The sequence below is a fragment of the Dermacentor albipictus genome, chromosome 2, assembly GCF_038994185.2.
Source record: "Dermacentor albipictus isolate Rhodes 1998 colony chromosome 2, USDA_Dalb.pri_finalv2, whole genome shotgun sequence".
Classification (NCBI taxonomy): Eukaryota; Metazoa; Arthropoda; class Arachnida; order Ixodida; family Ixodidae; genus Dermacentor; species Dermacentor albipictus.
The window spans coordinates 111,536,608-111,552,295 of NC_091822.1; the positions used below are offsets into that span (position 1 = coordinate 111,536,608).

At 48.0% G+C, this 15,688-nt stretch overlaps 1 protein-coding gene across 3 annotated transcripts in view; it reads left to right on the forward strand.

Annotated features, from left to right (window-relative positions):
• The window catches only part of LOC139046637 (uncharacterized), a 57,148-nt gene extending 45,872 nt beyond the window's left edge, over positions 1-11,276 (forward strand). For 2 of the 3 annotated variants that reach the window (XM_070533866.1, XM_070533865.1), the window contains 3 exons: positions 1-194; positions 6,463-6,687; positions 10,630-11,276. The exon at positions 1-194 is cut by the window's left edge and continues 44 nt beyond it. In XM_070533866.1, coding sequence (XP_070389967.1) covers positions 1-194; positions 6,463-6,687; positions 10,630-10,995 — 785 coding nt within the window. In that variant the 3' untranslated portion in view covers positions 10,996-11,276. The remainder of the gene's footprint in view (positions 195-6,462; positions 6,688-10,629) is intronic. The other variant, XM_070533867.1, reaches the window with a different exon arrangement.
• Positions 11,277-15,688: the final 4,412 nt, after the last annotated feature.

Genomic DNA, 15,688 nt, shown 5'->3' on the forward strand with positions numbered 1-15,688 from the left:
CAGCGTCGGCCACCACCCTCGTGGTGTCCGGTCAGGCGAGCTTCTGCGGTGGCGACCCTGCGACCAGCCCTTTCTTCGTGCCCGCCCTGACGGCCGAGACGGTTGGCGGCGCCGTCGACACGTTCCGACTCAGCACGGGCGTCGCCGGCACCCCACTCACCGCGCAGCATCACGAAGGGCGCGAATCCTGGCAGGTGCGTAGGCGCATGCGCCTTTGAAAGCTTGGGCAGAATGAATTGAGCGCCTAGTTGATGCGTACGCGAAAAAAAACCTTAGCGCAAACAGGACGACGCTAGCAGAAGACAGAACAAGCTCGCTTCGGTAGCTCAGTGTCCACAGGCACCGAGTTTCGAATCTGCCGAATGGGGGGAGGGGGCAATTCGTACCTTCTTTTTTTGTTCGTTCCCCCTTGCCCGCACATGCTCCATGACAAGATATATACAAAGCTGGAGAGGCAATATCTGTAAATATGGGTTTTATTTGTTTCTAAAGTCGAGCGAATATTCTAAAATATGACAGCATAGTTCTTGAGATACTAAACAAGCAAATGAATAAAAGAAACTAAAAGAACAGGTAAACTCTTTGAAGAAGTTCGTAACGCCCTTACTTAATATAAGAGAAAACACTGGGCAACATGAACATTTCCTCAATAAGATAACAAATAAACATTACCAACTCATTACAAACTCTTCGTTTGTAGGAACCACTATGGACAATACAAACATTTCCAAAATATGCTGGGAACTTGAAAATTAAGAAGAGATATTAAACTGCTCGTGTCTTAGAAACACAGGGCAGTACAAAAATTTTCATAATAAGCTAGCAATGTTAAATTTAAAGACAGATTGTAAACTCTTCTCCTTTAGAAAATGTAAAGGAACGAACAAACTGGATACAAAACAAAAGGCAAGAACAGCACACAAAGGGAAGAGATTGTAATAACGAAGTGACAAAATGCAAATTTTATGGAAGGAAATAAACTAAGGTCATGGGCGGCGACAGTTTGAATAAAACTGGCGCATTAAAGTGTGACGTTGTTCGCTGTTGTTTTATACAACCGCTAAGGCCCAATCGAGAATGTGTTTCTACGTGCAGTTCATCTCTGAATTAACTCGTCCGCAATGTCAATGAGATTAATTTTATGGGCGAACTCTTTGATGCCATGGAGAACTGCTATGTGAGTTATTCGTGCTTTTTCCATTGCTCACCTCAGGTAGGTTTTGACGTGACGGACGCATGACAACCATCTTTCAGCTGTGCGTGACGTGACTGGGATAGTCAAAGCACTTTTGACAAGCTCAATCATGGAGGTTGAGGGATCTCGCAGGCAGCTCACAATTATTGCCCGAAAGCAGCTCTAGAACATCCTGAACCGTTTTCAAGGGTGTATTGCACTGCCTTGCTATATATATGAGCATACTAGGGTCTACGTTGAGCCATTAAGGCTCAAAAGCTTGCCTGTAGAACTTAAACATATACGTGCAATGCTAAGATTAAAACGGCAGAAGACGTTCTTTACAAGGGCAAAAAGACTTGCCGCTCTGGTCCCCGCAGTGTTATAATATCCACAAAATAGCTCGTGTGTCTCCAAAGTTCTTTTGGGGAATAGAAAAGCAGATCGAGACTTGCACCTAGACAGATGTGTCCGCTGTCTCATCCATGATCACGGCATAGTGTCCTGCTTCGCTTACCTCATATGTGAGTGACCGGAAAACATCATGACCCGAAATTCCCGTCATTTCGTTTAAGATGTCGTGGGGAAGCCACCCCTACTTGGTTCGAGAAAGCCATGATCGCAGTTCTCAAATGGCACTGGCCCGAAGTTCCAGAAGATGTCTTAGATTAATTTCTGCACCATCATGATCACATGCTGCCATTTCCGGGCATACTAAGAACTACAATGAAGATAATGTAGCTATTAGCAATTTCTTTGCGTCTTCCTTTACTTTTCCCATCCCAATTACACAAGAAGTTGCTGCATTTACCCCCCTTTTCACAGCTGTGGTTCAGTTCATGGCTGCATGGTGTAGATAGAGGCCTCATGACTTATAAATCTTAGAAGAGCTTTTTTCTAGTTAGAAAACCCCTTGTGCACCGACGTCTAGCTGGAGTCCTTATCGATGGGAGAATTTCGAAGAAGAATGTTCATCTCACAAAGAGCGCGACAGGTCTCACAAAATAACTTGGCCACTGACGCGTCCTACAGAAGCCATTTGTACGCATGCTCCCAAACTGGTTGGTAATGTCGTCATTCTTGTACTTTAACCTTAGGCACTAGATCCTGACCGACAATTCGTATGCGTGCGGTGGCAGTGGTTACAGTTGCACATGCCGAGCTTGTGCCGCTAAGGCAAACCTCGGTAGGTTCAGAAGCGGGCCTTAAGGTCCCAGGTGGGGTGTATTGCGTGTCCTTTCATCATCCTCTATGGGAGATGTGTTCTTGTTGATGAGATATATGTCCATTGTGTTTCACGGTTTTCTGAAATACAATACGACGAAGGTAAGACCACCGAATAATGGAAAGCCAAAAGCGTGTTCAGAGTTTAGGACAAAAAAAAATTAGGGGCCAATCCACTCTGTTGAGGCAGAATGCCAGTATACCTGTAAACGCCCTAATCCATGGTGTTAACACTGTTGCATAGGAAAGTAAAATGGGTGCACGAAACAAAACTCGTTTGTAATTTGCGATAACTGCCAATCATTTGTTATCGATAACAGTGTTGTAGTCTGTACGCACAAAGAAAAAATAGGTTGAGCGGAAGTTCACGGTTCTTGTTTCTCCACTTTGGTACCTACCTCGAGGTGCACATTGATTTGGCGTGGGATGTGTCGCAGACAGACTTGCAGACGATGGACGGACGACGCACGGAGAAACATAAGAACTTGATTTATATAACAGTACAATAATACACTCAGAAGTGTCAAAAGTTTCTCACTCAGCTACCAAAGCCGAGTAAACACTTAAAGGGAAGCTGAAAGGTTTTCCAGAAGAAATGAGTGAAGAGCAGCACGCCGTGGTTTTCAACCCTCTGAATTCGAATATCGCATCGAAATTGAGTGAAAGAAAGCGCAAACATATTTTATTTCGACGAAAAGTGCAGCAGGAGACACGCCCAGCTCGCGCGCCTCGTTTCCGTTTGTGATTGTTCGGGCGCCTCCTGACGTCAGCAGTGGTTCCGCTTGCAGACGACGAGTGAACGCGACAGCCATCGCCCCGCTTGCAGCGCTGTCGCTGTCGCGTGCAAGATCACTTGTAAGGGGTTTATGCTTGTACATACTACACGTACGTACATACTTGTACATACTACATGTACGAGCCGATTGCGAAGAGCCGGCCTCTCCAAGAAGCAAAAAATGCTGGTGGAAGCACTGCTTTCCACGCGAACGAAGGCGAAGTGTCAGTATCTCTTTGTGTTGGAAATGTTCTTTGGCGAGTATGCTTTTTGCTAAGCTGCATTCAGCGTTCCAGTGAGTACGTTTCCGGGCAAACAGCTGTAGTGTTATGTTCCTGCATGCCTCCTCGTAGAACGTAAGCGGTGATGCGATCTTCAGCATTTGTGCGCTGCCTCAAAGCTGTCGGCAATCTACACAGACGGTTTAAACGCGGGAAAAGTTTACTGGCTGTTGTACGTGTAGTATAGAACCTTCATCAGCGCGCCATCCGCACGCTACTCATAACCGGCGAATTCCGTCGGCTACATGAGATGGTCGGTTTCTTATGTGTACGAGAGAATGGGGAGTGCAGCGTCTTGGCGTGAGCAGGCCTTCCAACATATGAAAACTTTACGCTTGCACGGCGTTATGGTAGCTGCATGCAGGCTGTTTCACAACACACGTGCGAATAGAAAATTCGCGGCGCTTGGCGATGAAACCTGCGTCAAGGGTGGGCGATAAACATGCACCTTCCGTTCAGCGTGCTAACAATTTCTTTTAGGAGAACCCAAAGCCCGCATTATTGATAAACTCCGGTAGTAATCGTCACGGAAGTGGTTATAGCACAACACTTGCTCTTGAGCGCTTGAAGTTGTTTCGCTTCACAGCAGCCTCCCACTTAGCTGAAAGCTTCTTGTCTTGCAGGAACTAACGGAACATCGGAACATCGTTGCGGCCGCTGGTGCTCGTGCAAGTGTAGGCTGCACAGAACGCCAGCATGATCGGCCTACAAGTTCAATTGATGCTGCGCACGTCGACTACCACTCCTACATACACACAAATAAAGGAATGTAGGGTCGAGCGAAGCAGATTAGGACGGCACGCACGCAGAAATAAGCCCGGTCAGGCACGGTCGCGGAGACTGCGAAGGAGCGGAACACCAGTGTTGACGTCACTAAGCCGCAGTTTCTGGTCTCCGCTCGCATCGTCAGCGTCAGCAGCAGCGCGCGGCGCTCGACGGGGGGCGGAGCTACAGCGCAATTTTAACTGACGATTGTGTCACTCCTAAGTGAAAAATCCCCCCCCCCCCCAAATTTTACCTTCATGGTTTATAAGGTTGCCGCATCCGTATATGAGCGTCTTATTGAATTCGACAAACTCTTCAGCTTCCCTTTAATGCTGAGCTACCAAAGCTGACACAACGGTTAACAATTGACCTCAACGCTTACACTTCACCACTTCCCATATGCTGGGATTGTCTACTTCGCTGCTCGAAGCCTGACCTGAAAAACAAAATAACATGCAGCGCGCGGGACGCTCACTTACATAATATGGCCCGAAAAATGCTAACAACGGAAGGCGGCGTTAAGAAATGAAGTAGGCGCCGCAAGGCACGCAAATTTGCTTCTTCCCCTTGTCTGCTTCAAAATGCTCGAGTCTTCTCGAGCCGTCTGTCCGCACGCTCACTCCGTCTTCAAGGCCGCCGGGAGAGGAGGTCCTGGGCGGTGCTCTAGGAGCGCGCTCGCGGGAGCGTGGGCCTTCGAGTTTGTTCGAGAATGAATGAATGAATGAATGAATGAATGAATGAATGAATGAATGAATGAATAACTTTATTTGGAAGGATTAAAACCCTGCAGGACCTGCGGGGGCGGGAAGCAACAGACACATCTACTTGCAGTAGAGCTCCATCACCTCCACGGCCCAGCGCAGGACGTCGTCCTGCAGGCCAGGCTCGGAGCTGCCTAGGGCGTCACCCCACAGCTCCACACTCATAAGGCGGGGGGCAGGAGTGGTGGTCGAGGCATTGTAGAAGCATTTGGTTGTAGTTAGCATAAGGGGCTGGGCAACGACAACTGCCGGGATCGAGAAATCGGTCGGAGTATAGTTTATTCAGGAATTCTCATTTGCCTATTTCTCCGGCGGCCGCACTGAAAACGTGCCATAACGGCCTTACAGGTCCCTTCCAGCGACAACGTTGGCATACCTTCCCATGAGCAGAGCAGGAGCTACGTCGAACATTCGCGGAATATGAAGCTGTCGTTTGCTGAGTCCGCAGTCTTAATGGCCACGTCGATTCCGGATGACGATGACGCTCACGAATTTGTGACCCGCGATGGTTATGATTCCGACAGTTGGTGGCAGGTCTCTATTAAATTTCGGTTGCTTTGGCTGACAAATATTTTGGAAATCCGAAGCGGAAGAAGAATAAGCGCTGGAACTGCTGCGTAACAGGCTGTCACGTCACAGTAGCGATGGAAACCCAAGCGAGAAATGATGGCCTCCCATAGAGACCGTGGGAAAAGCCGGATCGTGTCGATGCTAAGCCGTCCGAACACTCTTCACAGATCGGTCCGAACGCCTCTCTTAAGAGATGGCTTTTGACTAAGTGTGTGTGGCCAATTTCCCGACAGCGCAGGACCATCTCGAAGAACCGTTCCCCCTGTCTGCCAATCCGCCATTCGCTCAAGATGGGCTTAGGACTGTGGAGTTTATTATGCAGCTCTGAGACCCATTATTTTGCTATAAACATTTTATTTACATTCGCAAGGATGAGGTATAGTCCCTGCCGAGCTTTATATTAAAGCAAGTTCGTAGATGATGTTTTGAGTAAACAATTGATTTGGGTGTCTAGGAAGGTTTCGAAGTCTTAGAAGCGAATTTGCACGAAAGAGACACCTGCACTTATCAAGTGGTCGTTTATTGGATTCAGCACAGAGACTTCGAAGGGTAGACGTTCGGGGAGCTGCAGTTTCTAGTCGGAATCCCTGACATGAACTGGATCTAAAGCTCTTGGTGTTGTTACGCTTCCCCTTTGTTGGTGCGACACAAATCTGTGTAGACACGGAAATTCAAGGCAGCGCTGTTACATATTCCAACGTTTACCCAACTGTAGTTCTTCAGCGCATTTGTCGAAAACCGTACAGGAGAAGACGTGATGCACCCTGACCCCATCGCTAATCTACAGCGGCGGCACTGTAGCCCTCCAGCCTCCCCTCCCCCCTCCCTCGTAAACGGCACCTATGTCAGTGCCTGTGAGGCTGTGTGGTTCAGCCCGAGGTGTTTTGGGTCATGACCTGTTGTGTGACGCAGGCTTCCACGATGGAGATCAGCACCCAAGCCGGCGCTGCCAGCATGAGCGAACTTCGAGGCCTGGGCGGCTCGTCGATCGAACCCTTCGTGCGTCCCGTGCTCAGCAATGAGAAGGTGCACGCCAGGTACCCGCACCTCGCCAGAATTTTCATGCCCGCGTCCCAGCGATCGGGGCAGGTTTCCGGCCCTAGCGAGCCCCCAGTCTCCGAGAACGCCTCCGACGAGGTACGAAACAGTGCGTTTATGTACTACCTGCTCCAAAAAAAAATAAAAAAAAATAAAGGAAACGGAATTTGCTCAATGGGCATAGAGTCTAGCACCATAACGATAAAGATACAAGGAGAAGCGAAACACAGACGCTAGCGCTAACCTTCAACAGTGAAGTTATATTTCGCAATCGGTTGTACTTATACCGCGCGCGCAAATTTCTTATAGCCCCCCTGCTGCGTCGAGATTCCTTGTGTTCGCATACTGATGCATCGCGCCCCGCCGGCTCCTCTAATGGCGGTTGCCGTGCATGCTAGTCAAAACGAATCACACACAAGATGTACTTATGACATCACTGGTGATGTGTCCAGTAGAAAGGGAGAAGGTTATGCCAACAAGCCAACCTTTCCCAAGACACACGATCGTGGTTTGTTAGGTACCTGATTATACCTTTCTCGCTCCTTAACTCTACCTTCAATATAACATCACTGATTGTGCTGTGGAAGCGCAGTAGAGAGCGCGCCTGCTCTCCGAGAGCAGTATCTTCGCTCGTGCCAGGCTTTTGCTATGTTGCTCTCCGTGACTTTAAAAAGCAGAAGCCGCCAGATTTTTCGCTCGTACCCACTTGTACTCGCGCCTGTGCACAAATGTTGAGCGATTCGTGACATCACCTCCTCGTGCGCAAGACTGGCTTTGGGGCGTCGTCGGCTACGATATGGCGCCAGACTACCGCGCGTCGCGTCGTCTATATGGAAAGAAAGCGCTGCATGAGCGGAGTTCTGTCTGCGGCAGCTGCTGTGTACCGCGCCAACCGCGTCACCCACGCGCAGCCTCTCGCGATCTCCCGGTTAACGAGGCAGTCGCGTTAGACTTCGCTCCGTTCGCAATGTGCCACACGAGAGAGATTATCCACGCCAGTTGCTCTACTCACAGCGTTCTCCTCCTATATAAACCGTCTACCTATATAATCATAGTGCAAAATATTGACACGCGACATGAAAACACGTATAGAGCTGCGCTTTAATTTCACATTATGAAGTATCGTAGGCGTCGGTGAAGTATTTTCGCTTGTGTTCTTCCTTTCAAATGCTTAATTATTTTTCGTTATCACGAAACACTTCAAGTACGCCCATGCCAAATACTCCCGGGAGCGCGTTCATGCGGGTCACATCATTAATTTACAAATATGGGAATGAATATTAGTCTTGGTAATATATGTGGACAAACCAAACTGTGAACATAAGCTGTAGGCTAACTAACGGGAACTTAGTCACATCATCACAAGTATTTCATCCGCATGTAAAGGACTAGTGACCTTCATGAGGCATGAACCGAGCGGCACCGCTTTTATTTCACTCAGGTTGCCCAGAAACTAAGTGCCCGTAGAACACCGTTGAAGGGATGCAAAGCCAATGCGTGCTTACAAAATTCGTAAAACACTTGCGTTTGCGTGGCGTCGTTAGGTAATATGAAAATATTTGGGTTAACTGGAAATTCTGGTATTCGAACACCACAGCTTCTAACATATGATGCGTCTGTTTATCCATGTTCTCCGCGTTTTCCGTTCCCTGAGGCCTATGAACGTCCTCTACATATCTTCTCTATTTCCATACTTAACTCGACAACCGAAGCAGGTAACCGGGTGGGAGCCGACATGCGTTATCGATGAGCACGCAGCGAGGTTGAGCGAAGGCAAGGGCGACGTAAGTATGCGTCAGCCACTGGACAACTTGGGCCTGAATTAAGTTTCACAAAAAACAGCAAGCGAAAAATTCATCAGCCAAAAGAAGTGTGCTTTTCCTTCTGCTCAACCTTCTCCATTTATATATACTAGTGGTTGTCAAAAAAGTGCCAACAAGCATGTCTGCTTAAATTTATCCCACTAAAGCTACGCTGCCCGACAACCGCTTCGGCCACGCATTATTTTTGAAGCTGAAACTAGTGATCGCCTTCCGGGCGTTGCTTAAACGCAACAAACGGTTACATGCACAGAGATTTGAGTGCCTCTATACTATATGTGGAGCATGACACCCCCTTCTAGAAGAGATTGCCGTTGAAGGCAGAAGTAAATGTGAAACAGCAAGAATAATCATACAAAATAGAAACCGAGCGCAGCATATCTGCTGCTGACCGATGCATCAGCAACGTTCATTATGATTGTCCGCTAAAGAACTGCATTATTTGCGGTGTTTGCAGTACACAAAGGCAATGCCTTCGTGATTGGTTTCTGCTACCAAAGGGAGACATTTTCAGAGGTCCTAATAATGAAACATAGAGCCCTTTGGAACCACAATAAATATGATATGGTGCATGGCATCTGAAAAGAGGTCATGGTGACAGCAATAACGTTCGCAAATGCTGTTCTGTGCCTAAAATTGCATACATTGTAGGGGCTGGAAGTTAATCAGAGATCGTTGGGCCGGTTGCGCTTGGGAGCCCACGGCAAAAGCACAAATTAGGCAGTGCAAAGGGACATTGGTTGGGCGTCGTTTGAAGTGGCAGAAGCGCTTAGTAAAATTAGTTTTAAAGAAAGACTCGGGAACATGGATCATAATATATGGGCGACTAAAGTGCACAAGTATCTGTACCTAAAAAATACTGGAACGCCCCACGCCGAGTGGGAATCGATGTTATGCAAAGCAGTGGGCGGAGAGCCTACTAAGTTAACGAAACGACCATGAGAGCACCAACACGTAGGCGGCTATTTCATGACCTACATGATACAAACGTCCTGAGATTCACGCCATGAACTATCATTTATGTTCATCACGCACTCTTGTCATAATATGCCGCTTTTTATACCTACCAAATAGGCGAAACGACTATGAGAGTACCAAGGCGTAGGCGGCTATTTCATGACCTACATGACAAACATGTCATGGAATTCGTGAGATGACTTATCATTCATCTTCGTCATACATTATTGTCATACTATACCAGCACTGGTGCATACCAAGTTGACGAAACGCCCACGAGAGCGCCAGGACGTAGGTGGCTAGGTAAACACTGTCAGTGGCAAATGTTTGCCAAGTAATGCTTCACATTTAAAAAACGTGGGCAGAGAATAGAGGAAGAGGTCAAGAAAGTTGGAAACCAAGTAGAAGGCATTTAAGGTGTGAAGTGTAGATTTAAAGTGTAGATGTAGTCTAGTAATCAGAAAGAAAGTCAGAAAAGCAGAAGCAGCGAATTGGATGCAAAGAATGGGAGAGAGAAAGACATCGAGATTCGCGATAATGAGGAAAAAGAAATTAGAAGGGAAAATCTGTACGATAACATGAAGGGAAGTGCCTTGCTATTTGATGCTCGAGCTGGTTGCCTAAGGAAAAAGCAAAGGCTCGAAATTATATGAGGCATGTGTATGCTGCAGCAAAAATAAGGAGACCACTCGGCACATCCTAATGGAGCGAGAAGGGATTCACCCAGGGAGACAAGTATCTAACGTACAGCTTGCAGAAGCGCTTGGAATTCAGGTAGATGGAAATATCAGTTGGTCAGCCGTCGAGAAAAGAAAGCTTATGTTCAAGTTTTTGGATGATGTACGTTAGTTCGTTGCTTTCACAACGTACTAACGGGTAATATTCTGCAGATATAATCATGGTGTGACCTAGTCGCCGAGTTTGTTGGTTTGCAACGTTCTAATCTGGCGAGGGGCCCTGTAATAAAACAGCATGCTGGAGATATTATTCCCTTGTTTTGTTAGCTTTGCAGAGAGAAATACAATGGTTTTATCCTGCTTACGAATATAACGGTATCGTAATAGCGCCGAGCCAGCACTGCGTAAATACAAATTTAAGAAAAGGGTATGAAGCAGGGTAGCGTAGTGATGATTACTTGAAATCGTTGTAAACGATTTGTTAGATGCCTAAAACAGATGCCCACAACGGATGCCTAAAACTCGTAGAGTTTTCTTATAGGAGGAAGTTAATGATGCATATTGGGTGTTTTGGTCTTCCCGCGCAGAAGACCAAGAAGGACGAGAGCTTCATGTCCTCCACAAATGAGCGCCGCAGCAAGCTCCGTCGAGCACGCAGAGCTTCGGGCCCGGTCGAGCACGCGGCCGTGTCTCCGAAGAAGGACGACCGCAAGGGGCCTCAGGCTGCGGATGCTGCGCCATGTGAGGACGGCTGTCCTCGCGATGACAGTGGCACCAGCAGGCAGCAGCCTGGTGACTTCAGCTTGTCGTGGAGTAGCGTGGGCAGTTCATTGGACGCGCTCCTGTCCGTGCCTGTCCTCGCCAGGGTGCGCGACAGTTCCTCGAGCGGGACGGAGACCTCGCTGAAGGCGGAAAAGCAGCGGCGCCTTCCCGTCGACAAATTTCAGCCCTAAGCCGCTTCGAGGCTTAGCGGTACGACGAGGGATGAAATACACTGGAGTTTTAGTGCGGTTTCTCAAATACGACGTGGACTGCGCATGCGGTTTAGAGTCTGCTCCTGCGTGAAGACTTCCCACCGCTCTGCGCCATGTTTCATGTTCTCCGTGTTATAGCATTTGGACTCTTATGTGACGGCATATACAGGCGCAAACATGTTTAGAAATTTTAATTCATCGAAGGGCCTTGCATCACCTGGTGTGAAATGTCATACCATAAAGTGTTATATGCAAGAAAATGCTCGATGTTGAATATCACACCTTTTAACTAATACCTCAGGTGCCTTCTTTAGCGATAGTCGTTATCTTTTGCGGCACCTATACCCGTGGAAGGTGTAACTTGAAGACACTTTTGCTTCGAAGACCTTACCAGGGGTAGTATTCCCGAGCAATGAGTTCGGGAATAGAGCCACTTTCACTAGATTTTGCTTCACTTGGCACACTGCCAGAAATGCTGTCGACTGTGTACTTTGACGAGCGCGATAACGAGTCATGCGAAATCTCGCAAAAGTGATTGTATCGCAAAAGGATAGACAGTTGGGCGAGTTGGTACGGTAACATGATCTTGGCTAGTAGCGCGAAGTGAACACAGACACAGAAAGGAGGAGACAGGACGAGCGCTCATCCTGTCCGCTCCTTTCTGTGTCCGTGTTCACTTCGCGCTACTAGCCAAGATCAGGTGATTGTATCCTCGAAAGTTTCGTATCACGGGATGCTCCAGAGGCTCTGTTCCCGACAGGCATGGCGGCTGCATGGCCGCCATTATCCATCATGTGGACACTCTGATTGTCTGTGCCGGGAAGCGGAAGTTTTCAAAATGCAATTTTGCACATTGATCAACATGATATAACGTGATGTGGGCCTGCAAATTTTACCGACTAACACCTTTTCTGGTCTGTGGCAGCTGTATTGCGACGGTAGCGCTTCAAAAAAAGAAATGCATCTGAAATTTCGCGAATATGTGAGAGCGGTCTGAGGTAGCAGTCATGTGAGCTCGCTCATTGGCCGATGGAATGTGCCGTGAGCAGCGACACAGGAAATGCCGTTTCGTAAATGTAAATTTTACATTGCGTGATGTTTCGCTGGGCTGCCTATGCAGTAATTTTCTCTCATCATTTGTGGTGCTAATTTAAGTGCTAGCCGCGCGAATTACGCTAATGAGGGGCCATATGCAGTGGTGACCGAGAGGAAGGGGCTTGTCGCCGCATTTTCCCCGTCGTTTTGGGCCATGAAAATGAATGAATGAATGAATGAATGAATGAATGAATGAATGAATGAATGAATGAATGAATGAATGAAAACCTTATTGTTCCACCGAGCTGGGGTGCCTGCCTCTTAACCTACACGTAGGTAAGTGAGGAGGACGAAGCAGTCCCCGCGCGTTGAGGACGGTGAGTCTTCACGGCCTCAACGGCCAGGCGGATTGCTCGACGCTGGTCGTCTTCAGCCTCGCTCTGGAGCAAGGCCTCCCAGGCTTCTCTACTATCTTTTCATGACGCGTGCTCATAGTATTTGCATCGCTTTCAGGATGTGTTGGCATTTGCGTCTTGGGCCACCATTTTGTAAAATCACGCGTTTATTGGAAATAATATTGATGGAACATTACAAACCTGCTGCGTGTTCTTGCACTTTTCACTGTTGCGTTTGTACTGTAATCAAGAGTAATGACCTTTCACATTATCAGAGGTTGTGATAGCGGCGGGTTTTTAATTTATAATAGTAAATGCACCCAAGGCGGCGCCATGAAGTTTCCTCACGCGGTGCGAGTAAGCAACGAAGTGAAGCAGAATGGCAGCGCCGCGCTGGCGTCACGCAAAAGACTAGCTCTGGTGCACGCAATGCTATGGTTGATATTCGGCCGATTCTCAGGCATTCGAGTGGGGCTGTGTCACGTGCGATTCACGAGGTAGTGATGGCGCGGCAGGTGTGCTCATCACCACATGAATGGTCGCGCATTGTTTGTCAAGGTAGAAAACAAGCGCACTGGTGCCAATATACTATGGCTCATTCCGTTTCGCGGGGACACGCATCCTGGCTAATAATGTAGACGATGGCTTGCATGCAGCAAACGATGGAAGCGAGAAGCATACAATCTTGCCGTTCCGTAGTATTTGACGCGAATGATTAGATTGATGGAAGCTGACATCTCAGCGACACGGCTACGATGAACGCCATGGCGTTTCGGGGGCCTGCTTTCTTCAGAAGGCCCGTCGTGTGTCGCAATAAAGTGCGCGCCAGAGATGAGGCGAACGACTCGTGCTCCAGAAGGGCGTGTACGCACGTCTGGTAGTAGGCGTTGAGGAAGCGTCCGGCCTCGCGCATTGCCACGTTCCCCGGCATCACGCCCGTGATCATGGCTTCCTGGAGCTGGGCTCGCACGGTGGCTTCCAGGGGTACTGCATCGCTGATTGCGCTTGAGCAGACGTAGGCGAAGGAATCTTCGCACGGGCTTACGCTCCTGTTGACATACACGGCAATTTCATGGGCGTCGTCTGGACAGCGGAACGCCGCGTCGGAAGGCTGTACGCTGTTTCTTTGGCGTTCATTCACGTGGAAGACGGCGAAAGTGATCGCCGCATCGATGACCAGAGATAGCGGTATGCCGCAAGCCACGAGGACCACTCGCTGAGAAGCGGTAGGTGAGGTGGAGGAACACATGTTCATCGTGCCGGGAGCTCCGGGAACGCCGGGTCCGGTCAGCGTCGTTGTCACCGGGCGTGGATTGGCACCGTCCGCCATGGCGTCTTTCTTCTACTTCGTCTCGTCGCCTGCGCTACGAACGTGCAGGAGCCAGATCGGCCATCTGCTTTTTCTTATATATTCAAAGGGCACAAAGGGGCATCATGTTGGGCCATTCCTGTGCAACAACAAACAAGCCATGCAGCACTGTAACACTGAGAAATCTATTCATGTCGGAAGAACAAAAAAATATATAAAAAGAGCAGGTTATAGTTATTAGAGAAAACTAACTATGTAAAATATAAATACCGTAAAGCATAACATTAATTAGGACAGCGAAAAAACAACAACAAAAAGACCTATTTAATACGGCGATATAATTTGCTCTGTGACACTTCAACATTATTTGCCATAAAGATGCCGAATACTTATTTGTCCATAAAGACACTGGGCATAACCTTCACCGCCAACTTCCGGAAGTGCCTTAATAATGTGATTAGTTTTTCTCGCAGGATTGTTCAATACCTTCCACGACGTCATGTGTTCCAAATTCCACATCACAAGTTCCACATTTGTTCTAGAAATGTTCATGACGTCTTGAACAGGGCTCCCTATGAGTTCAAAATTTGTGCTTAGGTTGGATACACTGCTCGTGCTTTCTTCAATCGGCGCTACCTGGGATTTGAATGCTTTTGATCTCCTGTTTGATCTCATTTAGAACTGATAAAGATTACTCAGGAAATTCTTTCACGAGTGAAAATAGGGCCGCGGTCCTTGGACTCGGATTCGCAGTAGCAGGGCAACACAGTTTGAAAGCACCAAGGGATGACGGTTTGGGGGTGAGAGAATGTATGAATATTGACGCTTCTCCAAACGGACCCTCCGGGGAGCATCTTTTCTGTCCGCATGTTAAGAACCAGCCGATGCAGGCGCACTACGTACACACGCACACAGCGACTTACACAACATAAAGGGACACTAAAATGGGGATTTGTAGCCATAAATGATTTGTAGCAAATACAGACATGATCAAGGTCGGCTATCTAAAACATGAAGCCGATGGGCTTAACATCTGCCACACGTGGTCATGAATCCCTATTGCAATGCAGTAATCCCCATTATAATGCAAGAATGCTCTTTTCCGAGGACGCTCGTTCAGAACGAAACGGAAGAACAAATGCCACAAGTCATTCCACTCTGTGAAGCTGGATGACTAGGGGAGGTGCTTAGCAAACGACGCAGAGGTGACACTGAATCTCGAACAAAAGTACGAAAACATTTGTTGTCTTGATCGGTGGTCATCGGAACGAAGGTATGCACACATACCTATTTTTATACCTTCGCGTTCATTCGCGTTATACACTTGTTATATAGATTTGTTAAATACATTCGGGTTTTCATTTCGCGATATACTGAGGGGAATAATTTGAGACCGAAATCACCGCCCCGACTGGCAGTGGGCCAGTGTCGTCAGTGCCTTTATTTTTACAGCGAAGCGGTATATGGTTAGGGCTTGTCCTTCGTCCGAGAACAACGCGCTAACTAGCTCGTTGGCACCCCTGGGCGCAACCGCGCGAAGGCGGTCATGCCACTGCTCACGCGTTCGCCGTCATCGTCTCCTTCCCCAGGTGTCTCCATTGCCGCTCATCACTTCCGGCATAGAATTTCACTTCTCTTCTGTCTTAGTAATAGGGACACCGCGTTTACGGGGGTGTGAGCCATTGCTTAAGGGGGTATGAGCCCTTCAGTCAAGAGAAGACTATCATCATCGTCTACAGTCATCATCAGCAATGGTTCGATCATCGCCATCTTCTTGCACAGCTGGCTCCGTTGCCGCTCATCGTTCCAGCATGGAATTTCATTTCCATTCGATTGTCGTAATGGGGAGACCACGTTAACACATCTTCATTTACCGGTACCGGTAAATGAAGATGACCGGTAACTTCGTTATATGTGGTAACTTCGTTATGGT